At 38.7% G+C, this 27,303-nt stretch overlaps 1 protein-coding gene across 1 annotated transcript; it reads left to right on the forward strand.

Moving 5' to 3' along the window:
• Positions 1-16,870: 16,870 nt before the first annotated feature.
• On the forward strand, positions 16,871-19,024 carry LOC105060532 (lycopene beta cyclase, chloroplastic/chromoplastic). Its single transcript, XM_010944289.4, has one exon. The coding sequence runs from the start codon at positions 17,409-17,411 to the stop codon at positions 18,918-18,920; it is 1,512 nt and encodes a 503-aa protein (XP_010942591.1). The 5' UTR covers positions 16,871-17,408; the 3' UTR covers positions 18,921-19,024.
• The last annotated feature ends 8,279 nt before the right edge of the window (positions 19,025-27,303 follow it).

The raw sequence follows: 27,303 nt of genomic DNA on the forward strand, positions 1-27,303 counted from the left end.
ATTCCTCTCTTTTTGCCCACTCAGGTACTCCATATAGTTTATCACATGTATTTACTTGTGTAAATGGAACATCCAACTCCTGGGTAATAGACTTAGGAGCATCCAGTCACGTGACAGGGGCATCTAATAGTTTTATTTCATATTCACCATGTTCAGGTCAGGACCAGGTTCGAATAGCTGATGGATCTTTTACCTCTATTTTAAAAAAAGGATCCATTGACTATACTCCTAGTTTGAGATTGTCATCAGTATTGCATGTTTTATCATTTTCTATAAATTTACTCCCTATTAGCTATATTACTAGAGATTTGAATTGCTTTATTATATTTTGGTCTTCTCATTGTCTATTTCAGGAGCTGAAAATGGAGAAGATACTTGGGGGTGGTAGGCTGCACAATGGACTCTATTACCTATCAGCTGATGAGAACAGTATGCAATCTTGTTTGAAGGGGTATGCATTGTCTTCTAGAGATGCCACTTCAGAACTTATGTTATACCATCGTAGGTTGGGTCATATTTTTTTTCTATTCTTAGTCATTTATTTTCTTCTTTATTAAATAATTGTAATAAAAATTTATTAGTTTGTGATCATTATGAGTTGGCTAAACATACCAGGAGAGTGTTTCCTATGTCTGGGGTTAAAAGTGAAGCAAAAATTCAGTGCAGGGGCAAAATGGTAATTTTAAAACTTTTTTAAAATTACTATTTTACAGTAAAATTATTAATTAATCTCATTAATTAATACTAATTAATCCTACATTAAGATCTAAATATGATACAACAGCATGCATTTAAATTTGAAATTCAAATTTGAAACAGTAAACTTTTTACTATACTGTGTTCAGAACACATCACCTTTTGCGGGTAGTCAATCACCGTAATCTGATCACCGTCGGGGGGCTCTGATCGTCACATCGTAGCCACACTACTGTCTGGCCTCTACGGATCGTCCACACGAAGCTCCCGTCTGATCGGTTCCTCACGAATGCTAGTTCATGATTTCACCCTTTTGATGGCTGATGTTGATCGAACTCCTTCGATCGATGTGTGCCGACTCCTCGGATGCTCTGGATCATCTGCACGATTGGTTGAGAGACTGATGGATCTCTTCCTGAAATTTGGTGGACTCATGACACTCGTGGCACACCAATCTCACTTCCCGAACCTTAGGTAGAAACCCTAGGGTACACACCAAAAACCCTGCGCCTAATTTTCTTTCTTTTCTTTCATTTTCTCTCGAAAGGTTTTGGACCTTCACCTCACGCACAAGGCTTCCTCACGTCCCACTTTCTTTCTCAAAATTTTTCTACGCACGCCCCAGCTCCCTATCTCTTTTAAAATAGTTCAAAACATGTCTTATCCGCGTGAGAGGATAAAGACAAGTGGTTATACATTTGAATTCAAATCAAATTTGAATTCAAATGAAAATCAACTCATCCCTATCCACTTGTGGCGTGAGAAGAAAAGGGCGTGGACTCTTTGTGCGTGGAAAGGTTTCACGAGAAACTCTTTCTCGTGTGAATTATGTGGCGCACAAGATGGATAAGCTTGAAGGCAAAAGAGATAAGTTATCCATTCAAATTCAAACACGCTTTGAATTTGAATGGTTAACTAATCAGCTTTATCCATCCATATGGTGCATAAGAGTGGGCATGAGAAGGGCTTTGTGTGAGAAAAAATTCACGAGAAGTTTCTTCTCGTGAATTCAAATGGGCGCAGAGATTTAAGGTGGTGCAGGGATTCAAATTCAAATGGTGGTTTGATCTTAATTGAACCAACCTAATCAACATAGATTAAGCACAATTAGACTAAATTAAACCCAACTTAATTAGGCTTAATTAGGCTCAATAAAATTTTAATCAAATTAGAAATTGACTAAGCCCAACCCCTGATCAAATCATGGACCAAACCATCTCGACGATTAGGTCAACTCTTAACCTAATCGGGTCAAACCCAACAGAATCCAATTCAATTGGACTTGATCCAAAAATAATTACTCAATCAAATTGAGTTAATTAGCGATCAAATCACTAATAAAATCTCTCATAATTATTGAGTTCAAATCTGATGGGCAATCGGGTATCAAAGTCCATCAATATGAAACCTTGATCGAAGAGTTCAAATTTTAAATTCAAAATTTAAAATTCAAAATTTTGACCCCGGTACCCAAAATGTGTGGAACTCATGATCAGAGAATCCTAATTCTCAATCATAGAGTCCCAGACACATAAGACTCATAATCAGCCATCATATCAGAAAGGAACCTCTAATGTGTGTGACCCCACAGGTTCGAACCTAAGCCGGTAGCACAAGAACCAATTTCTATACTAATCGAAGTGACCATCTAGCAATGATACCCGACGATCGGATAGGTCGAATAGTCGTAATCGCAACATTCAGAACCTACGTGAATATGGTTACCATATAATTCATCCCTTTTGACCCCTGTGTTTAGGACGACTCAGGGTTAAACTGTCAACCCTGATGAGATCATCCGAATCGTGCTCAACTCAATTAGTCCTGTGACTCCTCACTAGGACTATCCTGACCAAGGTTTTGCTAAATTGAAACATGACTGTACATAGCTCCTAAACTGGAGTGGTCAATCTCATCTTGACACATGCACCGACAAGTCAAGTACTTGACTACACCCAGCAGCCTTCCATCACTGAATTAAAAATTCAGGTAGTCCAGTGCCTAAGTGCAGTGAGTTGCTTGCAAGTCACCGTGGCGGTTTCAGGTCGGAGGGATATTTATACCCATATCCCATCGGAGCAAATCTTGATAGCAAAAATAGCTCTGGAGTCGGTCACGTTCAGTGCAGATGTACCATTACATCTCACCTGTATGCCATACCAGTGTCTCTACACTCCTTGGTTATGAGGACAACCAACCCATATGGCACACAACGACCTATGCTCGATAAACATTGTCGTCCTTGGTAACAACGTATCATTTGGTCGCGAACAGATTTAAGGACTAAGCGACAAATCTTCCTTTGTCGAGTCTAAATAGTCCTAAGGACTTCACCACAACACAGGAGTTCATTAAAAGATGAAACATTTATGATGAAAAAATGCCAAAATAATTTTTATTTATTTATAATTCATGTACTAATACAAAAGGAGCACAACCATCAACAGACTGACGATTGGCTTTGGGATACTATTCCCAACAATCTCCCACTTGGCCTAAAGCCAATCGGTGCAGTATCTAATACCCATCTTCGACTTATAATCGTTGAACTCCTTCACCGCAATGGCTTTAGTGAATGGGTCGGCCAGGTTCTCCTTCCCGTTGATCTTTTGAAGGTCGACGTCACCTCGATCCATGATCTCCCAGATGAGATGGTAGCGACGCAGAATATGCTTCGTCCACTGGTGTGCCTTCGGTTCCTTCGCCTGAGCAATGGCTCCAGAGCTGTTACAGTAGAGCAAAACTGGACCAACAAGAGAGGGTGCTACTCCGAGCTCGATGATAAATTTTCTCAGCCACACCGTTTCTTTGGCAGCATCTGATGCAGCAATATACTCTGCCTCGCATACTGAATCAGCCACAGTGTGCTGCTTGGAACTCTTCCAGCAGACAGTCCCACCATTAAGGATAAAAATAAATCCTGATACACTCTTGCTGTCATTGCATCAGACTGAAAACTAGAGTCTGTAAACCCTATAAGTCTCAAATCCGATTCACCATAAACAAGCCACTGGTCCTTAGTATTTCTTAAATACTTCAGGATGGTTTTAACAACCTTCCAGTGATTCTCCCATGGATCAGATTGGTATCTACTCACTACCTCTAGTGAGTATGTCACATCTGGTCGTATACATGTCATGGCGTACATGATAGATCCCACTGTCGAAGCATATGAAATCCTACCCATACGCTTTCTCTCTTGAGGTGTTGTCAGATAATCCCTTTTCGAGAGAAAAATTCTATGGCCTATCGGTAGATAGCCTTTCTTGGAATTCTCCATGCTGAACCTTTTCAGCATTGTATCAATGTACGTGGACTGAGATAAGCCAAGCAACCTTTTGGATCTATCCCTATAGATCCTCATCCCTAGGATGTAGGAAGCTTCTCCCAGATCCTTCATGGAGAACTGTGACGACAGCCAAATCTTTATTCCCTGTAATGCAAGGACATCATTTCCGATTAAGAGAATATCATCTACATACAATACAAGAAATACTACTACTGGACCATTAGCCTACTTATAAATGCAAGGCTCTTCTCCGTTCTTAACGAAGCCATACGTTTTGATCATCCTATCAAAACGTATGTTCCAACTCCGAGATGCCTGCTTAAGTCCATAAATAGACCTTTGTAGCTTGCATACCTTAGACTCATCTGTGGATGTGAACCCTTCAGGTTGTATCATATACACATCTTCGTCCAGCTCTCCGTTTAGGAAAGCTGTCTTCACATCCATCTGCCAGATTTCATAGTTTAGATGGGCAGCTATCGCAAGCATAATCCGAATGGATTTGAGCATTACCACAGGAGAAAATGTCTCGTCATAGTCTATACCATAACGTTGACGATATCCCTTGGCAACCAGACGGGCTTTATAGGTCTCTACCTTTCCGTCTGCGCCCCTCTTCCTCTTGAAGACCCACTTACACCCTATGGGTTTCACTCCTTCGGGTGAGTCAACCAATGTCCACACATCGTTGATCTTCATGGACTCCATTTCGGATTTTATAGCCTCTAGCTATTTTTCAGAGTCAGGTCTCTGCATTGCATCCATGTAGGTGATCGGATCCTCATCATTTTCATCAAGTTCGACCAAGAAACCAAGAAACCATAGTATCTATTCGGTTGATGTGGTACTCTACCAGACCGCCTTAATGGTGCATAATCAATGGGCTCCGGATCTGATCTAATCAAATCCGGTTCAGGTTCAGTAACATGTGTCAGATTTTTCACCTATCGAACTTCGTCAAGTTCGACCTTAGAGGCAACAGTTCCTTCACTAAGGAACTCCTTTTCTAAAAAGATTGCCTTAAGGCTGACAAACACCTTTTGCTCATCAGCAAGGTAGAAATAATATCCTTTGATCTCTTTTGGGTACCCTATAAAATTACACTTGTCAGACCTAGGTCCAAGCTTGTCTGTAATTAAACGTTTAACATAAACCGGACACCCCCAAACCCTAAAGTGCGAGAGTACTGGCTTACGTCCTATCTATATCTCATATGGCGTTTTAGCTACAGACTTACTCAAAACTCTATTTAGAAGGTAACAAGTCGATTCGAGCGCATATCCCCAGAGGAAGATCGGCAGACCAGCAAACCTCATCATAGATCGAACCATGTCCAATAAGGTCCGATTCCTCCTTTCAGACACACCATTATGCTGTGGTGTTCCAGGAGGAGTTCATTGAGAGAGAATCTCATTCTCCCCTAGATACGTCAGAAACTCATTGGAAAGGTATTCACCTCCTTGATCAGATTGAAAAATTTTAATACACTTTCCAGTTTGTTTTTCTACCTCATTTCGGAATAGTTTGAACATTTCAAACGACTCCGACTTATGCTTCATTAAGTAGACATACCCATACCTCGATAGGTCGTCTGTGAAGGTTATGAAGTAGAAATATCCACCTTTTGCACTTGAGCTCATAGGTCCACATACATCAGAATGTACCAGACCCAAGAGTTCACTGGCTCGCTCACCTTTTTCAGTAAAAGGTGACTTGGTCATCTTTCCAAGAAGACAAGACTCACAGGTTGGAAGTGATTCACAATCACCAAGTTCAAAAATTTCTTCTTGAGCCAACCTGTTTATCCTGTTCTTATTGATATGACCTAGCCTACAGTGCCAAAGATAGACTTCTGACACATTATCTATTCTAGGATATTTACCGAAGTTTTGAACCACATTAACAGGCTGTGATAGTAAGTAAATTTTGTTATTTAATTGTCCAACAAACATTGTAACACCATTCAAAATGATATTGCAAATATTTTTTTTTATTAAAAAATTATAACCGTACATGGCCAAAAGACCTACGAAATAATATTTAATAAAAAGCTTGGACAATAGTGACATTCACTCAGAATTACATTACGAGAATTGATTACAAGACTTATGATTCCTAAAGCTAGAACTGAAACTTTGCTTCCATCTCCAACGTTCAGGAACCTCTCGCCTTCATCAAATCTCCTACTGACCTGCAGACTCTGCATCGAATTACAAATATGATAAGGACTTTCGATATCCAATACCCAGGCAGTAGTATCACAAATGAAAAAGTTGCAAGGAGTTATCATATAATTACCTTGCTTCTTCTTCGGCCTGTTCGGGTCCAGGGAGGCTATGTATTGAGGACAGTTCCTCTTCCAATGCCCATGCTTCTTGCAAAAGAAGCACTCCGCCTGGCTCTGGTCGGGCTTGCGCTTCTTGGTCTGACCCTGTGCAACCGTCCCAGCATGAGGCTGCACCTTCTTGTTCTTCTTCTCCTTCCCAAAGGGTCGACGATGAGAAGAAGACCCTCCCACTACATTCACCGACTCCTGATGGAGCTAGTGATCCTTCTCAAAGTTCTGCAGCAACCCCAACAACCCGTGGTAGTTTACTGCAGGCTTTGTCATTCGAAAATGAGTAAGGAATGGGAGGAAGGACTTGGGCAAGAAATTAAGGATCGCATCCTTACCGAGCTGCTCGTGCAGAGGAAAACTCAATTTGCTTAGGCACTCAATCATCTCGATCATGTACAGTACATGATCAGTGACTGAGGCCCCATCCCTCATCCGAGCATTGAAAATGGTACAACTAGTTTTGTGCCTTTCAACGTCGTCAGGCGTGCCAAAGGAGTTGTTCAACATTTGAAGCATCTCCTGTGGCTGGGCATTCTCAAACCTACAGCTGAACTCATCATTCATTGCTGCCAGCATAATACATCGGACGGTAGTACGGTCATTGAGCCACTTCTGGTAAGTGTCTCGGATCGCCTTACTAGCGTTCGGAGCTGGCTCCTCAGGTGCTGGATCCGTTACTACATAAAGGATCTGCTCATGCTCAAGGATGATTTTCAATTTTTGATACCAGCTATCGAAATTAGGTCCCATGAGCTTGTCATTATCTAATAATGATCGGAGCGACAGGGTAGTGGCCATAGCTGTATAAAGAAAAATCAGACCTCTATTAGTACATAAATTAATACTAAAGACTTGGACTTTAGTCTAAAATTTTTTTTAATATTTTTACGAACTGGTAGCCTCAACCTCCAATTTGAGGAATTACTTTAATTCTTTAATGGGTACTAGAATCCACACAGACTACACACGAGCCCAACTTTGATTGGTCAACCCATGTGCATCTATGGGTAGGTTCTTAATCAGTTGTTTCTCTAAACAACTTCTAGTAATTGATTTTGCCCCAGAACCTAATCAGTAGGCTTTGGCCTCCACTGAAAAGATCTGGTTAGGTCCAACCATTAACATGACTTAATTTGGTGAATCAGACCAATAAATGATCAGGCCCGACTTTGGCCGGCCAACCTAACCACCATCAGAAAGACTTAATCAAATTATCATATTATGAATGATAATTCCATTAGCCAATGAGCACCAGACCTTTGGGCCTCCAATGATCATTGAACTAATGGACTCATTATCACTCACTTAATGGGAGGCATTGACTTAGTTATCATTATAACTTAATCATTTTAGGGACCTAATAATTTTTGAAGATTTTATTAAAGGATAGTAGAGAAGAAATCATCCAGCCAATTTCAATCCTCCCACTGACTTCACCAAGTCAGATTAAAAAAAGATTTAATTAAAGCTGGCATTAGGAGCACCTAAATCAGTCACACTGATTTACCTAATGACATGGGTGAGCTCTAATTATCAAGTGATCTAATCAAAATCTAACTTACCAGATTGGCCAGGTAAGTGAGATCAGTGGTGGGGATTTACCATTAACTCGTCAATGATCGAATCAATGTGAGTAGCTCCCGCTTAAGAACCACTGGTCAAAACTGCCGAACTTACCTTAGACACCAACCGGTTCATTAGTTTTAATTTTGATCAACTTAGTAAATACGACTCCACCGCGTAGCCATGAATTAAGTCCATCTTGGTCTAGTTAAAGACATGGACCCATTCAACTACAACTATTGAAGTTGAGTCTAGAGTATCCTTGACCTAATCTAATTCAACTTTTGATTAGATTTGATCAATTACTCCATTTAGTCTATTTTTTAAGCTAACCTTAGGTCTAACCCAATTATGGACCTAATTCATCTAACCCATTGACCCACAAGTTTATGCAATTGTCTTAGGTCTTAATTCACAATTCTAGACCTACTAGACAACACTTAATTCTTTTAATTAAGTACGTGGGCTGATGGGTCAGGGTTTGGCATTTCAAAAATAATTTTTAAATTTTGAAAGATTTTATTTTCTGTTCACCAAATGTGTTGACTTATTTCACAAACGGGTCAGCACAATTCATAAACAGCAATCCTATTACTCATTTCATAACACAAAATAACTCAAAATTAATCATGAATTTTTTTTTAGATCTAATCTAACACATTCATGATAAATTTTATAATTAAGTCCTTTCGCTGCTTCATCGGCATGGGATATAATTGCATCGGCACCCCTACCGCCATAGGAGACCCCATCGAATGGGAAGAGAGGGCCTTTAAACCCTACTTTTCTTCTATGACCGAACGGCCATGGCAACCAACCCAATTAGATTACTTGCTACTTGGATCAAGTATATCTAAATATATTAATTTCAAAATTTAAATTTTGAATTTCAAATTTTAAATTTTAAATTTTAAATTTGAGATTTCAACCAAATTTCAAATTTCGAATTTTCAATCTTTGAATTTTAAATTTTGAATTTTGAATTTCAAATTTCAAATTTTGAATTTTAAATTTTAAATTTTAAATTTGAGATTTCAACCAAATTTCAAATTTTAAATTTTCAATCTTTGAATTTTAAATTTTGAATTTTAAATTTTAAATTTTGAATTTCAAATTTCAAATTTAAAATTTCAAACAAATTTCAAATTTTAAATTTTAAAATTTAAATTTCAAAATTTAAATTTTAAATTTTGAATTTCAAATTTGAACTTATAGATTACACTTTAATCTACGCATGCATATGTATATCATATTCTAGAACCATGCTCTGATACCATTTGAAGCGAAAATTCAGTGCAGGGGCAAAATGGTAATTTTAAAATTTTTTCAAAATTATTATTTTACAGTGAAATTATTAATTAATCTCATTAATTAATACTAATTAACCCTACACTAGGATCTAAATATGATACAACAGCATGCATTTAAATTTGAAATTCAAATTTGAAACAGTAAACTTTTTACTGTACTGTGTTCAGAACACATCATCTTTTGCGGATAGTCGATCACCACAATCTGATCACCGTCGGAGGACTCTGATTATCACGTCACAGCCACACTACTGTCTGGCCTCTACGGATCATCCACACGAAGCTCCCGTCTGATCGGTTCCTCACGAATGCTAGTTCGTGATTTCACCCTTTTGATGGCTGATGTTGATCGAATTTCTTCGATCGATGTGTGTCGACTCCTCAGATGCTCCGGATTGTCTGCACGATTGGTTGAGAGGCTGATGGATCTCTCTCTGAAATTTGGTGGACTCACGACACTCGTGGCACACCAATCTCACTTTCCGAACCCTAGGTAGAACCCTAGGGTACACACCAAAAATCCTGCGCCCAATTTTCTTTCTTTTCTTTCTTTTTCTCTCGGAAGGTTTTGGACCTTCACCTCATGCACAAGGCTTCCTCACACCCCACTTTCTTTCTCAAAATTTTTCTACGCACGCCCCAGCTCCCTATCTCTTTTAAAATAGTTCAAAACGTGTCTTATCCGCGTGAGAGGATAAAGACAAGTGGTTATACATTTGAATTCAAATCAAATTTGAATTCAAATGAAAACCAACTCATCCCTATCCACTTATGGCGTGAGAAGAAAAGGACGTGGACTCTTTGTGCATGGAAAAGTTTCACGAGAAACTCTTTCTCGTGTGAATTATGTGACGCACAAGATGGATAAGCTTGAAGGCAAAAGAGATAAGTTATCCATTCAAATTCAAACACGCTTTGAATTTGAATGGTTAACTAATCAGCTTTATCCATCCATATGGTGCACAAGAGTGGGTGTGATAAGGGATTTGTGTGAGAAAAAATTCATGAGAAGTTTCTTCTCGTGAATTCAAATGGGCGCAGAGATTTAAGGTGGTGCAAGGATTCAAATTCAAATGGTGGTTTGATCTTAATTGAACCAACCTAATCAAAATAGGTTAAGCACAATTAGACTAAATTAAACCCAACTTAATTAGGCTTAATTAAGCTCAATAAAATCTTAATCAAATCAAAAATTGACTAAGTCCAACCCCTGATCAAATCAGGGACCAAACCATCTTAACGATTAGGTCAACTCTTAACCTAATCGGGTCAAACCCAACTGAATCCAATTCAATTGGACTTGATCCAAAAATAATTACTCAATCAAATTAAGTTAATTAGCGATCAAATCACTAATAAAACCTCTCATAATTATTGAGTCCAAATCCGATGGGCAATCGGATATCAAAGTCCATCAATATGAAACCTTGATCGAAGAGTTCAAATTTCAAATTCAAAATTTAAAATTCAAAATTTTGATCCTGGTACCCAAAATGTGTGGAACTCATGATCAGAGAATCTTAATTCTCAATCATAGAGTCCCAGACACATAAGACTCATAATCAGCCATCAGATCAGAAAGGAACCTCTAATGTGTGTGACCCCGCAGGTTCGAACCTAAGCCAGTAGCACAAGAACCAATTCCTGTACTAATCGAAGTGACCATCTAGCAATGGTACCCGATGATCGGATAGGTTGAATAGTCACAATCGCAACATTCAGAACCTACGTGAATATGGTTACCATATAATTCATCCCTTTTGACCCCTGTGTTTAGGACGACTCAGAGTTAAACTGTCAACCCTGATGAGATCATTCGAATCATGCTCAACTCAATAAGTCCTGTGACTCCTCACTAGGACTACCCTGATCAAAATTTTGCTAAATTGAAACACGACTGTACACAGCTCCTAAACTGGAGTGGTCAATCCCATCTTGACACACGCACCGACAAGTCAAGTACTTGACTACACCCAACAGCCTTCCATCACTGAATTAGAAATTCAGATAGTCCAGTGCCTAAGTGCAGTGAGTTGCTTGCAAGTCACCGTGACGGTCTCAGGTTGGAGGGATATTTATACCTATATCCCATCGGAGCAAATCTTGACAGCAGAAATAGCTCCAGAGGCGGTCACGTTCAGTGCAGATGTACCATTACATCTCACTTGTATGCCATACCAGTATCTCTACACTCCTTGGTTATGAGGACAACCAACCCATATGGCACACAATGACCTATGCTCGATAAACGTTGTCGTCCTTGGTAACAATGTATCATTTGATCGCGAACAGATTTAGGACTAAGCGATAAATCCTCCTTTGTCGAGTCTAAATAGTCCTAAGGACTTCACCACAACACAGGAGTTCATTAGAAGATGAAACATTTATGATGAAAAAATATCAAAATAATTTTTATTTATTTATAATTTATGTACTAATACAAAAGGAGTACAACCATCAACGGACTGACGATTGGCTTTGGGACACTATTCCCAATAAAAAGTTCTGAACCTTTTGTTATAATTCACTCTGATGTATGGGGTTCATGTAGTACTACTACTCCTATGGGCCATAGGTGGTTTGTTACTTTTATTAATTATTTTAGTCGAGTAACTTGGGTCTATTTATTAAAGAAAAAGATTAAAGTTTTAAACTACTTTAAGGAGTTTCATAAATTCATAGGAACTCAGTTCGGTGCCAAGATTAAAATTCTATATTTTGATAATGGCACCGAATATATTAATCAGGAGTTCCGTACGTATCTTCACACTCACAAAATTCTTCATCAAACCACTTGTGTTGATACTCCGGCTCAAAATGGGGTTGCCAAGCAAAAAAATAGGCATTTATTAGAAGTAGTTCGGTCTTTACTCTTTACCATGCAAGTTCTTAAGTTTTTGTGGGGTGAGACTGTCTTGATCGCTGCGTACTTGCTCAATCATATGCCTCTCAAGACACTCGGGTTTAAGTCCCCCATACAGTGCTTGAAGGGGTCTACTGATTATGTGGTTCCTCCTAGAGTCTTTGAGTGTGTGTTTGTTTTGCTCGATATCATAGACCCTCAGTAGGAAAACTAGATCCACGAGCATTAAAGTGTGTTTTTGCCGGTTACCCTGCTACTTAGAAGGGGTACAAGTGTTATTACCCCCCTGAGCGGCAAATGCTTGTTACTATGGATGTTATTTTTCGAGAAACTGAAGCCTACTATAGAAGTCGTTCATCTGATAGTTGGACACCAGAATTACTTCTTTCGGATGACTCTCTCTGCACTCCTGGATATTCTGGTGTCTATGGGGAGTATCATAGTAATGATATCCAGGAAGAGCTTGGTATTGGGATAGCTGAAGAGTCCAGTGTGCATTCACTAACTGTCCAGGTGCCTCCACCGCTTGAAGCTTCTTCTCCAGAATCTTTTTTTCCAGAGTCCTCTAACCATAATGGTAACATTATTTCGACTACTCTTTTCAATTCTGATCTTGATATTCCTATTGCAAAGCGGAAGGGTACTCGTCCAATTGTTCCTCCTGCTTGTTACCGTTACGATATAGCTAACTATGTTTCATATAAGAATGTATCTCTATCTTATCAAAACTTTGTAGCTGCATTAGACTCCATCAGTATTCTTAGTACCTGACAAAAGGCTATGACAGAACCTAAGTGGAAGAAAGCAATATTAGAAGAGATAAATGCTTTATCCAAAAATCGAACATGGGATCTGGTTACTCTGCCAGTTGGTAAATGTCCTGTGGGGTGTAAGTGGATGTACATTGTAAAACAGACTTCAAAATGCAAGGTGAAAAAATACAAAGCTCATCTAGTAGCAAAGAGCTACACTCAAACATATGGGAGAGACTATGATGAGACCTTTGCTCCAGTGGCCAAGATAAACTCTGTTCGAACATTGATATCATGTGCTGCTAATTTTGGCTGAAAATTACGTCAGTTAGATGTGAAGAATGTATTTCTTCACGGAAACATTCAAGAGGAGGTATACATGCAGATACCATCAGGATTTGAGACCAGAGCAACTGCTGAAAAAATCTACAAGCTAAAGCGCTCACTATATGGCCTCAAACAGTCTCCTCGGATCTGGTTTGATCGATTCAGTCAGACTGTGAAAAGAATGGGATTTAGACAGAGTAATGCAGATGATACTCTGTTCTATAGGCATTTCAAGGGAAAGAAAACTATACTCCTGATTTATGTTGATGATATTGTAATAACAGGAGATGACTATTATGAGATTAAGCAATTCAAAGAAAAACTGAAGCAAGCATTCGAGGTGAAAGATCTGAGTCCACTAAAGTATTTTTTGGGCATAGAAGTTGCACGATCATCCAGAGAAATTTTTCTGTCACAACGAAAGTATGTACTAGATTTGCTTTTTGAGACTGGGATATTGGGGTGTAAGCCTGCTGCTACCCCGATAAACCAGAATCATCGGATAGTGACAAATGGTAGACTTCCTATTGATCGAGGAAGGTACCAACGATTGGTTGGAAGGTTGATATATCTCTCACATACGAGATCCAACATAGCCTACGCTGTCAGTGTCATCAGTCAGTACATGCATGATTCATGAGAATCTCACATGGAGGAAGCTTTCAAAGTATTATGCTACCTGAAAGGATGTCTTGGTTGTGGTTTATTGTTCTCACGACACAACACCTTTCAGGTAGAGAGATTTACTGATGCAGATTAGGCTGGATCACTGGATGATAGGCAATCTACCTCTGGATATTGCACATATGTAGGGGGTAATTTAGTTACCTGGAGGAGTAAGAAATAGTCAGTGATGGCTAGATCATCGACAGAAGCTGAGTATAGAGCAATAGCCCTAGGCATATATGAACTTCTCTGGCTTCAGAAGCTGCTTCAGAAGTTACAACTTCTGAACAAGTTTTCTCTTCGGTTGTATTGTAACACCAAGGCGGCAATTGAGATTGTAAGCAATCCAGTACAGCATGATCGTACCAAATACATCGAGATTGATCATCACTTTATCAAGAAGAAGATTGATCAGGGCCAGATCTACATTATCTTCATTCGGTCATCTCGACAGGTGGCGGATATTCTGACCAAAGGACTTAGCTTATCCTCTTTTTTTGGATTGATTGACAAGATGGAGCTTCGAGATATCTTTGCCTCATCTTGAAGGAGAGTATTGGAAGGATTAGATCTAATTAGAAAGGTGTCTAATTAAGGATCCTTAGATATTATTTTTTGGCATATTCTTATTATTCTCTGTCTATAATTGGGTCTACATATATGTATTTATAGGCCTCTTGTATACCCTCTTGTATATGAAAAAAATAAAAGAAAATCTTTTCCTCCTCTATTCATCATAGAAAATCTTTTCCTCCTCATATTCATCACCCCCCATCCACCCCACGCTGGTAGCTCCTCCTCTGCCCATGGCCCCCCCACCCGGTGTCGTGACTCCTCCTCTGCCTATAGCCCCCCCCCACTTGATGCTTGCGGCTTCTCTATCCTCGATCCACAATACCGCCACAACAACCCTTGCCCCCCCAACCCTCCCACCCCCCTTCTCGCCCCCGCCCCACCCACCAACACCAGCACCGGTATCGGCAACCGTGGCTCCTCCACCCTCAATCCACACACCACCTACCCACCTCTCTCCCCTACTACTCTACTTGTGGCTTCTCCACATGCACACCCCCCCAACCCATACATGGCCACCCACCCACTCCGCCTATGGCTGCTCCATGCGCGCACCAACCCCACCCCATATACTGCCACTCATGACTCGTCTGCCCACCCCTGGGTGGTGCCCATGGCTCCTCCGTCCTTTGTCCATGCCCCCACTGATTGGGACTTCTCCATGCCACAACAACTCCCCCTCCCCCACCACCACCATCCGCTTCTCCGCACCCCAACTCCCCTCCTCCATCGGCCCCCATGGCTTGTCTGCCCCTCGGTCGCCTATGACTCCTCCACCCTCCATCCACGTCATGCCCTCGCCACCGCCGATGGCTCATCCATTGGTAGCCAACGGAGAAATCTTTTTGGCAAAAGAAAAAGAAAAAAAAATCAAAACTTGCCATCAATTCAACGTTGAAATAATCTTTATTTTTGAAATATTTAGCGCACCAGCTGTGCACACAAGCATTTTAATAAATTCAAATTCAAGTAGTCCATTTTTAATTTGATGGTCAGAAATACATAAAAAATAAAAAAATTGAAATACCCTTTAAAACATCGTAGAAAAACTCTAATATTTATAAAAATAATATTAAAAAAATATATTTTTTTTAAAATTATTAATTATCATTCCATAAGAAGTCTCAAAATTTATTTATTCTATACATTCATATTTTTTATGAAATATAAAAAATATTTTTTTATAAAAAAATTTATATTTTCTCATCCTGTGAAACTCAAACCAAATAAAGAAGGATGCAGATCCCTTGCGGTACAAATTTTGCATTGTAAGGTGATGTACAAGACTCGATTATAATCACGTAGAGAGTAATAGGTTCAACGGTTCTCATAAAAATCTTCCTCAAGGAATTCTAACGGCGCTAATCTTCTCACAAAAATGATATTACTAACCCTAGATACACATCCTCCGCTGCTGTGTAGCTCCAACTCCGCCTCCTTCATCCTCTTCCAATAGCTGTCGCCTCATCTTCTATAACCTCTGCTGCTATGCTCTTGCCCTCGGCGCAACCTCCGCTGCACCCTTCGCATCCAGAAAGCCGATATCATCTTCTTCTTTTCTCTGAACTCCATGCCATCACCGTCCCTAAGGAGGCCCACAAGATAGCTGTCGCCGGTGTCCCCACCATTCTCACCACCCGCTTTGTGCTGGAAGAGTCCTGTGTGGACAGGCCGTTTTCGATGGAGGAGTTGATGGAGGGCGGCAATCTACAAGCTATGCTGCCGGTGGTAGAAGTTGTCCAGTTAGATGTGGTGGCAGTGCTGTATTCATCGGGGATGATGGGGACGAGTAAGGGAGGTGCCGACCCAAGCGAACCTCAGCATGATGGCGGCGTCGGTAGAGGGCAAATGGGATGACGTAGGGGGAATGGCACAGCAGAGGGTGTGTATCTGACGTTATTAACATCAATTTTGTGAGAAGTTTGACATTGTTAGAACCTGTTGAGATAGATTTTTACGAGAACCGTTGGATCCACCTCGCTCCATGTGGTTATAATCAAATTTTGTACCGCACCTTGTAGTGCAAAGTTTGCACTGCGGATCTGCGCCCAATAAAGAAACTCCCCTCCACCTTCAAAAAATTATCTCTCTCTCCACCTCCAGCAGACCAAACGAAAACGAGTTCTTAGTTTTTTTTTTTTTTTTAATCTCTTTGAGTGTCTGCATTAGTCCGTAGACTTTTCTTATATTTCCCTTTAATACAGCTAAGGCTCCTTATATTTCTTTTTAAAGATTTGCACAGTAAATAATTAAAATATAATGCTGTCGGCTCGCCACTGCAATAGTGCAACCATTGAATCCTCCACTTTCTCATTATCTTTGAAAAATAAAAGAAGTGCACCAAAAAAAAGTTAAAAACATATTAATTAATTAATTAATTTCTTTTTCAAATGGAATTGCACCCAAGCATCCCTTATGGATGGCGCGTGTACAAAATTCCGCGGAACAATATGCAAAACGTATTTTAACTTATGGCTGGCGCGTGTACAAAATTCCACTAGTGGCTCCCAACCTCAACTTGTCAACTTCCAAATCCTCAAACCAAGATGTCTCACCTCCTTCTCCTCCGCTCTCCCTTCCTGGTAAGAACTCTATGCCCATCCTTCATTTACAAATAGCACCTGCCTTCAGTTCCCGTCCTCCCTTGAATGAATCTCATCTGTTGGCGCACTCGATTCCTTCTATTATTGCTTCCGAACCTCTCCAATCCCCTAAAGTAACCAAGTTTCGCTTGAGTTCCGGAGAATTCACGCAAAACAAATTTAGATTTTGTGGTCTTTATTTCTTAATTATCACTCGATTGGCTGAATTCCTGAAAGCATCTCAGAATCTTGGGTTCTTACTTGGCAACACAGCAAATTCCATCTAAAACTCTAGTCTTCTCTTACTCCTTTTCATCTTCTCCTCTAAAGCTGTCTCTTTGGAATCCCTCGACATCTACTTCAAGCTCTGAGATACCTAAGTATACGAAACTGAGTCTCTCTGTAGTGCCAATTTGATCGGTTTTCTTGGAGACCAAACCCTAGGTTTCATGGATACCCTCAGAATCTACAGCAGGCTTGGATTGCTGCACCCGGTTCACGGCCTTGCGGAAAGGCACGGCCTTTCTCCCTCCCAGAAGCTTCAGCAGCAGGTGAACAGAGCTTCCTATAGGAGATCCCACCGGAAATGGTCTAAGACAGGGTTGGCTAGAGCTGGCAGCAATGCCCTTCTGGAGCTCGTGCCCGAAACCAAGAAAGAGAACCTCGAATTTGATCTCCCCTTGTACGACCCCTCGAAAGGTCTCACCTTGGACCTTGCAGTTGTCGGTGGAGGCCCTGCAGGGCTCGCCGTGGCCCAGCAGGTATCCGAGGCTGGCCTCTCGGTCTGCTCCATCGACCCATCCCCCAAGCTTATCTGGCCTAATAACTATGGTGTCTGGGTTGATGAATTTGAAGCACTGGACCTCCTTGATTGCCTTGATGCCACCTGGCCTGGTGCAGTGGTTTATGTGGATGACCTCAAGAAGAAGCTTCTCGATCGGCCTTATGCTCGGGTCAATCGCAAGCAGCTCAAATCAAAGATGATGCAGAAATGTGTTTCCAACGGTGTCCGGTTTCATCCAGCAAAGGTTGTTAAGGTGATTCATGAGGAATTGAAATCATTGCTAATTTGTAATGATGGTGTCACAATTCAGGCCACTGTGGTTCTTGATGCAACTGGATTTTCGAGATGCCTTGTGCAGTATGATAAGCCCTACAATCCTGGGTACCAGGTAGCTTATGGAATTCTGGCAGAAGTGGAAGAACACCCATTTGATTTGGACAAGATGCTCTTCATGGATTGGAGAGATTCACATCTCAAAGATGGGACAGAGTTGAAAGAGAGAAATAGCAGAATTCCGACTTTTTTGTATGCGATGCCATTTTCTTCGACAGAGATATTTCTGGAAGAGACTTCCTTGGTTGCTCGTCCTGGCTTGCAAATGGAGGATATACAAGAGAGGATGGTGGCTAGATTGAGGCACTTAGGTATCAAAGTTAAGAGCATTGAAGAGGATGAGAGATGTGTGATTCCTATGGGAGGCCCTCTTCCAGTGCTTCCACAAAGGGTTGTTGGAATAGGGGGGACTGCAGGCCTGGTTCACCCATCAACAGGTTACATGGTAGCAAGGACACTTGCAGCGGTGCCGATTGTTGCAGACTCAATTGTTCGGTTCGTCGGTTCTGATCATGGTCTTTCAGGTAATGAACTGTCTGCAGAGGTTTGGAAGAATCTGTGGCCCATTGAAAGGAGAAGGCAAAGGGAATTTTTCTGCTTCGGTATGGATATCCTGCTTAAACTTGACTTGCAAGGAACAAGGAGGTTTTTCGATGCTTTTTTTGATTTAGAGCCTCACTATTGGCATGGTTTTCTCTCATCAAGATTGCTTCTTCCTGAGCTTGTACTTTTTGGGTTTTCTCTGTTCTTACATGCTTCAAATACTTCTAGGTTAGAAATCATGGCCAAGGGTACGCTTCCTTTGGTTAATATGATTAAGAACTTGTTACGAGATGAAAATTAGTTCACAAGAGGAGACGATTTTCTTGTAACTGCAATATTGTATCTATGACCTGCATCTTAATCTCTTTTCCTGTCAACTTATATCTAATACTGCTTTTTCGGTTAGTTGTAATATCCTTTATGAGCTGAATTTTGTGACTTGAAATGTTCAAGATAGAAGAGAGCCTCAAATGCTCTTTCTTTTGGAATATCTGTTGACTTCCAGGATTTTTTCTTCACAATCTTGATAATAACTGTCTGGAAAAGAGATAACTTTGCATTTATTGGTTACCCACAGCATGCTATTCCACATAAAGCCTATAGTTGTATTGCTAGTTTAAATAAACATGAAGAGCATTCCAGATTGGTTGGTTTGATTCTGCAATTGAAACATAAACAAATGTTTTTTCTTTCATCTGAAAGCTTATGTAGTTGTAATGCTTTTTGTTCTTTTTTACCTTATAAATGCCTACTAATTGTACATATCACATATATCAAATCACAAGAGGCACACAATCCAGAGTTTCAAACTCTGAATTTGTTGATGTGCCACATAACTTGCACTTTGATCTTCATATCTGTTTCTGACATTTAAACAAAAAAAAAAAAAGATATGTCAGGCTTCAGCTCCACATGCTACAGTGGTGCATCTGAAAAATCTTATTTTTGCAGAATTTTGAAGAGAATATAATAAGTAACTTAGGAATATCTTTTTGAAGGGTCATAGGTGAGTTAGGAATCCTTAGTGTTTGCTGTTGAGTTGGATTCATTTTTACAAGGCCGTATTTTGGATGCACGCTGGATCTTAGAAATACCATGTTAGGCTTTGGTAATGGCTTTATTACAGGGCTATAAACTTTCCTAACCAAAACATTTGTTGAAACAATAACACATCCTTGTCGATTGGAATGGAGACAGAAACAAAACCTAGGGAAGTGGTTAAACCTGCTAGATGGTTTGATTGTCACGTAAAGGGTCATTTTCTGATCCTATAGCATCCATATGTTGTAAATGTAACTTATGTCCCATTCACACTAGTATATTGTAATCAGCTACAACAATGAGTCTGAATATGTTTTTTCTGGAGTGAAGGGTGCTGGTGATACAAGGTTAAGGTGGAAGTGGTCTGGTGGTTGTATCTTTTCTTGGGTTTTCTTTTCATTGTTGCTGTTTGCACTAATGTTCATGACATCATGCCACTGCTATGACTATTGTTTGTACTTTCATTAACTTACTAGTCACCTTTTTCATTTGATTGGCGATAGTACTGGCTTATCATAGGGATTTTGGTCTATGTTAAGGTGCTTGTCATCTCGTAACTTGTAACAACTGTGGGATGGTGTGGCTGATTCTTTTTGGGATTCTGCTATGCTTGCTTACATAGAGTGCCATTTGGCTATGGCTGATGCTGTTACTTTACTTCCTGTTTCTTTTAATGTGTCTTTTTATCTGGAGGGAGCTGTTACTTATTGGAACTCTTGTGCTGAACAGTGTGTTCATGGTGTATATATGTGGGGAAGTTTTAGAAGATGGAGGAAGCCTGTGTCATTCTTGAAACTTTGGGTATTTTGGGATTGTCATGAGGCTTTACTGGAGATCTTCCTTTTAGTTCAGGGTTAGCTAAATGCATCTGGCTTGATCTGTTTCCGGCTTGCTGTTTATATAGGTTCAGTTGCCAATCTTGGTGGTATGCTAAGTTTAAGTGAGGAGTGAAGTGCAACATTCTGGTGCTGACTGCCTTCATGGAGTAGCATTGGCATGATATGTGTCACACCATACTTGGTACATACTGGCATATGTTGGCTGACACTTCGGAAAATTATTAGCTCATTTGTCCCACTTCTCTCCTTTGTCGTTTTTCATGCATATACTCTCGTTCTTGTTTGTCTCTTAATTCTCTCAACTTCCTTTCATTCTTACATTCCTCTCTCCAAAAAGCTTAGTGCCTACTTAAATATTCCTTCTTTCCTCCATTTATCCGAGTGCCTTTCTGTTAACTTGTGCATGATTTCATTAAAACCCTTGTATTTGCCCTTGTCAGCCACTTCTTAGATTCAGATAGCATTGATGTAGTGTTAGTGCATGTTTGGATCACCTACAAAGAAGTTGATTTTTAGAATAAAAGGATTGACACTACAAGATGGTCATGAAGATCCACTGCTGGTGAAAAGTGTCCTAGAATCACAGCACTGAGTGATAAATTCTGCGGTATCTTTAGGAATGTCAGATTGAAAATTGAAGTGGAAAGTTGAAGCACTTGAAAAATGAAAGGTGAAGGAAGATGTTCTTTCTCCTTTTTGAAAAGGAAATGCTAATTGCTCTCTCTCTCTCTCTCTCGACACACACACACACACACACATATATATATAGTATATATATATAGATATAGATATAGAAAGAATATTTGTACATTATCAGTAACAGGGGGAAGATTAAATCTTTCAGAGAACATTACTAATTTAACGGCTAGTTCTGCAGCTTCTGAAAATTGTTATTAAAATTCTATTTTGTAATACTTTTAGCATGATATCATGTTAATTTAGCTTAGTTGAATTCTGGAGTGATTTACTCTCTTTAATCTGGTTTAAATATGGTATAAGTTTTCCAGTACTGGAAAGCATCAAGAAATTCGAACTAAGAGATACTGTTCGAGAAGGATGGAGAGCAAGCATCAGAAAGTTCTGGAGTACATTCTTTATATTTTTCCAAAGCAATCTTGTCGTAAGGGTTTTAGCATTGTAGCCGACTAGCTTTCTAAAGAGGTTTATTTGTTGTACAAAAGCATAAAAAATTCTGAAAGTTGTGCTCTTATCCATGGTGTAACAATTGTAGTTTATTCAGTATTAAATATTTCTGAGTGCCATATGAGTGCACCCAAATTAGGCAAAAGAGTAGAATGTCAGGACTCCTGTGCCAAATTGGGTGTTGAAGAAGCCAATAGTAATGTTAAGTAGGAGCAAATATTTGTTATGTGGAAGGCAGACTCTCGGCAAAAATGAGTTTGATTAATTGTCTGACACACAATGTATTTTTCTGGCCACTTGTTGAATTTTCTACGGAGATTTTTCTGTATAAGAACCTCTAATCCTTCAACTATTCCCCTTATACTGGGAAATGCTTTGCCAAAATGTGCTTCAATTCGACTGCTGGGAACTTCCCTGATGGAATTCTAGCAGGATGGTGTTTTCTACCGTATGCTGATGAGACAGTGCTTTTTGATGTGGCAATGTCTTGGCAGATGGCTATTCTGCAAAACTATTGTGGATGTTTTCAGTGAATCATATGTCAGCAAGCTTATCAGTGAAAGAATTTACTTTTAGAAGTTGGTCTCTTTCGCTTTTTTATTTTTTTCCTGATAAAAAGGGAGGCAAGATGCCACTCGAATTTATTAGAAAAATGGAATATGTGTCACGCCCCGAACCCAACACCCGGATCGGATACGTGATGGCCGCACACTCCTTAGAGCAAGCCCTAAAGAATATGCAAGGCCAAATTAAATCATTACAACCTTAACAACCATAATATTTAATTTCAACAATAATTCATAAAACTTGCATAATTACAATTAACATTCCTTCAATCCTCTGATCAAGTATCAACGGTACTCTATCTATGCATCCGCTCACTCACAAATCTATACCATAGCCAACCATGGACATCTTGTAACTCTGAGAAGAAAAGAAAGATAAAGAGGTGTGAGCTTTACAGCCCAGTAAGAATTTCCATATCACACTGATATAGTAATATAGTCTGAAAATAAGGATAAGCAATAAAATATAAAATCTCATGTTCAATGTCCAGAATAATGCAAACATTCATAAATTTTCTGTCTTGTCAAAATAGATGCACCATCATATGTTAACAGGTGAAACACTTTTGTTCAACAATTGTTTCATGTCTTATCTTTCATTTCTCCTTTCATAATCACATGATTTTTAACAGTTTCCTTCTGGCTCTGGACTATCCAAGTCTATACCTCAGTCATCATCCGGATCGAATCCATTTAAAAAGTCTTTCAAGACTGTCCCAGGATGAGCTCCTGGCCGGCTGTCCCACGTACCAAAGCCCGTGAGAGGCTGTCCCAAGCATAAGCTCCTGGCGGGCTGTCCCAGGCATGAGCTCCTGGCCGGCTGATCCACTTGTAAGCCAGTGGGGGCTGTTCCAGGCTAAGCTCCTGGCGGGCTGTCCCAGGCATAAGCTCCTGGCCGGCTGTTCCACATGACAAGGCTAGTCCATACCATATATCTCTTTCTTTTCATTTAATCATTATGTGTTGATTTCATCAATCAATTATGTCTTGCATTATGATCAATTCAGATATGTCATATCCATATAATCATGCCATCAATCTCTGATACATATATATTGACATAACATACTCATGCTCAAAATCAAATAACAGTATCTCAGGTATAATAAATTCATCGATCTCAAATCCGACGATGCAAAACCAACGATGCAAGACCAACGGTAAAATAGCATATACATAATAGTGATCATATACAGGGATTCTTACCTTTACCGGTGACTGATCCAAGCACAGAAATCAATGTTCTTCTTTGATTTATGAATTTCTTTAACAAGATATTCCACTCGATATCATATGCAGACAATCATCTCTTCATAACCCTGATCAATATAAAGATCACATATATGGAGAAAATTACCGATAATTGATCCTAATACACAGATCGAGGACCTCTCTTAGGATTAACCAAAATTAGGACTTGTCTATGTATCTGGATCTTCCACTGATCCATAAAACTTCTAGAGAGAAAAAATCCATGAAGAGAGAGAAAATTTTAGAGAGAGAAAGTAGAGAGAGAAAGTGGAGAGAGAAATCTTCGTATCCTTCCGATGAGGCAATCATGGTCGAGACCATCAGAGGTTCTATCAGGGTGACTTAATATGAATCAAATGTTACAAATTTCGAATAGGATCGGACTGGGATCAGATCTACTACACGAATTTCGGAGCAATCTCAATTCATCATATTTTTAATTCAAATATATCCTAGGGTTCATGATGCAATCAGAGAGGAAGAAAAGATCCTAGAGAGACAAAATCCGTAAAGAGAGAGAAAAGTCTAGAGAGAGAAAATATAGAGAGAGAAGATAGAGAGAGGAGAGAGAAAAAAGAGAGAAAAAAGAGAGAGAAAGGAGAGAGAGAAAAATTCTCTCCTTCTTCTTCTTTTTTATTTTATTTTATTTTTATTTTTATTTTTCTCTTTCTCTTTTTTTTTCTTTTTCTTTTTCTTTTTCCTTTTTCTTTTCTTTTTCTTTTTCCTTTTTCTTTTCTTTTCTTTTCTTCTTCTTCTTCCTTTCTTCTTTTCTTCCCGCGGGTTCCGTTGGGCCAAAACAGGGGAGGAAAAAGAGGGTGGCTCGGGCTCCGACGACTTGGCCGGAGATCTGGCAACGACGGCCGAGCATGCAAGCTGGCCGGCGGCAGGGTCACCCTCCTTGTTGCCGGTGGCAGAGAAGGAAGAAAATCATAAAAACAGGGTATCCCTGTTTGAGCCCGAACCGGAAGCCCGAACCGGCACCTCGCCGGCTTCCAAAAACATCGGTGACCGGAGAATAACAAGGAGAAGAGGAAATACCTTGTTCCGGCGGCCAAAACAGCTCCGGCGACCTCTTTTCTTCCGATCAACCACCACGGAAATCTCTGAGAAAAATCCCTCAAATCCCTTGATTTACTTCGAAATTTTTGTTGTAAATTCCTAAAGGAAGGTTGGAGGATCTTATAGTGAAGGTTTCCTACCCTAGCCGGACTCTTTGAGTCCGATTTTGCCGGAAATCGTGAAGGAAGAAGACTCCGGCTAGGAGTCTTCCTCCTTCTCTGTTCTGTTTTTTTTTTTTTTTTTTTTTTTTTTATGTGTTGTTGGGCCATCTGGGCTACAGGCCCAAATAAACGGGTTGCTACAATCTCCCCCCCTTAAAAAAATTTCATCCTCGAAATTAGATTATGTCGTTTGAGATATCTATTTCAAAGTATACATTCTTCATGTCATTCTCAAGCTTACGATAATGTCATATATATTATTTATTTCTCATGATCTTGTTATAACAAAAATTATTTGAAATCTCAAACTCATCCCTTTTTATTGATTTCTCAACTTTTTGAAGAACTGTAATATTTTGAACTTGTATTAATATACCACCATTATTTGTCTAATAGATTCCACTCAACTTCATAATTATCTCAGACTACCCTTGATAGAAAAATAAATAAACGTCAAACATCGATCACTCTTTACAATCATCGATTTCTTCCTTCACTTGATCTTTCAACAATTTTTATATGTAAACTCTCATCTTAAGAAAAATCTCAATCTTCTATATCAGTTTAAGTAACAATATTAATTTTTTTTTTTTACAATATGAGATCTATATTAGGACTTTCTAAGTTTGAACTAATACCAGAATTATCAAGCTGTTAATAAACTTGAGATATCTAAAATTTCTTGGCATTATCTACAATGAAACAACCTACTGACAAAAATTATCAGGCTATGATGATCAGATTAGATCAAAATTTATAGCATCCTTTCATTATCAATAAAATCCTTCCTTATTTGCAACTAATATATTCCATCATAACTTTTGATTTAAAGGTTTAATATTTCTAATCAATTCAGACCATCACGCTTTTGCTGCGCACTCTGATCTCAACTTACCAAATTATATAAGTCTATCAAAGATAAAATATCCTTATATGTTAGATCAATCCAAGATAGATCCAACCTTCAAATTTCATATAAGACTTAAGGCAAAATTTTAAGTTTCTTTATCTTTACTACCTTCGGGTATAGCATATAAAAATTAAAGCTTGATCCACTTTCTATGTTTGAAATCATTGCATAAGTTTCATCACTCTTCAAAAATCCGACATGTCTAGAATTAATTGGAGTTAATCTTAAATTTACCTTACAATCATTTAGATAATTTCTAAATCAATCTTTCTTTTTAAAAGAATTAATTCTAACTTGACAACTAAAAGAACTCAAGCCAACATCCTTAAGTAGAATCATCTTGATTATTTCTTGTAGAGCTCCGTTCATCATAACCCTTAATATTAATCAATAAATCCATACAAAATTTTATCCCTTGTATAAGTCATTCAAAATTTAACACTAACAAGATGTTTTAGTTCAATTTTAAAAAAAATCCAAACTTAACTTGAATAATTAATACACTTCACCATCTTCAACCATCATAAGAAAAATTAAAAAAAATCTAATTCAAAGATAGTAATACGAATTATTAAAGATTTCATCATAACCTGTGTATCATATTCTGACAAAATAATTTTTTTTTTATTTAACAATAATATCAAAATACTTTTGATCCACTTAGAAAAGTAAACTTTTGATTTGAAATTCAATACAACTTGAAAGATCAAGGAATCATATTCAAAATATGATATTTTGAGTAACCAAAGATTTCATCAAGATGTGTATCTCATATTCTCATAATAAAATTCAAGTATATTTTTCATCTAAGATTGAATTTCATATATGATCCTCTTATAGGTTCAATGTTCAAAAATATTTCTCTCTCATATGATGAAATTTCTTCTTAGACCATACCCTAATTAACTTTCTTTTGATAAATCTAAAATTCATAATGCTCAGTCAATTATCATCGAAATTAGAAAAAGTATCATGATCTTCGATCATATAAGTTTTATATTCCAAAATCATCTAGTATACTCAACATAACTTATCAATACCTCCCACTTCAATCCAAGGTCAACTCTTTTCATACTTAGGTCAACCTTACTAATTGAAATCTAAGATATAACTCGTCAATTCTATTATAGATCTCATATGCCACTTATACATAAATTTTATCTTAATATCTATTGATTTGAAATCTAAATATTGAATCTTCTCTTTTATATCTATCATGTTCCTCATGATCATAAACTAAGTTCAGATATCACTAGAATTACAATTCTGAATAATTATAACCTTAAACTCAAATACCACTTAAATCATATTTCCTAGTGATCATAACCTAAACTCTAATATCATACTATCATACCTTTAATGATCAAAATCTTAAACTCCGATATTATCAATCATACTCTAGTGATTATAATCCCAAAGTTTTGATATCACTTATATGACAATCCCTAGTGACCTTAAACTTGGGCTCTAGTACTGTTCTGTCATATCCTAATCACTTGTATCATTATCTCCAAATGAACGTAACCTAAGTTCTAAGCTCAGATACCACTCAGTCACATCCTACTGATCTTACATAAAGTTTTGATATCACTTCATAATCTCTAGTGATCTTAAACCTAAGCTTTGATATTATTCTATCACATCCTAATCATTTATATCGTAATCTCCAATGATCATAACCTAAGCTCTAATATCACTCTGTAATATTCTAATC

The sequence above is a fragment of the Elaeis guineensis genome, chromosome 1 (genome assembly GCF_000442705.2).
Source record: "Elaeis guineensis isolate ETL-2024a chromosome 1, EG11, whole genome shotgun sequence".
NCBI classification, from domain to species: domain Eukaryota; kingdom Viridiplantae; phylum Streptophyta; class Magnoliopsida; order Arecales; family Arecaceae; genus Elaeis; species Elaeis guineensis.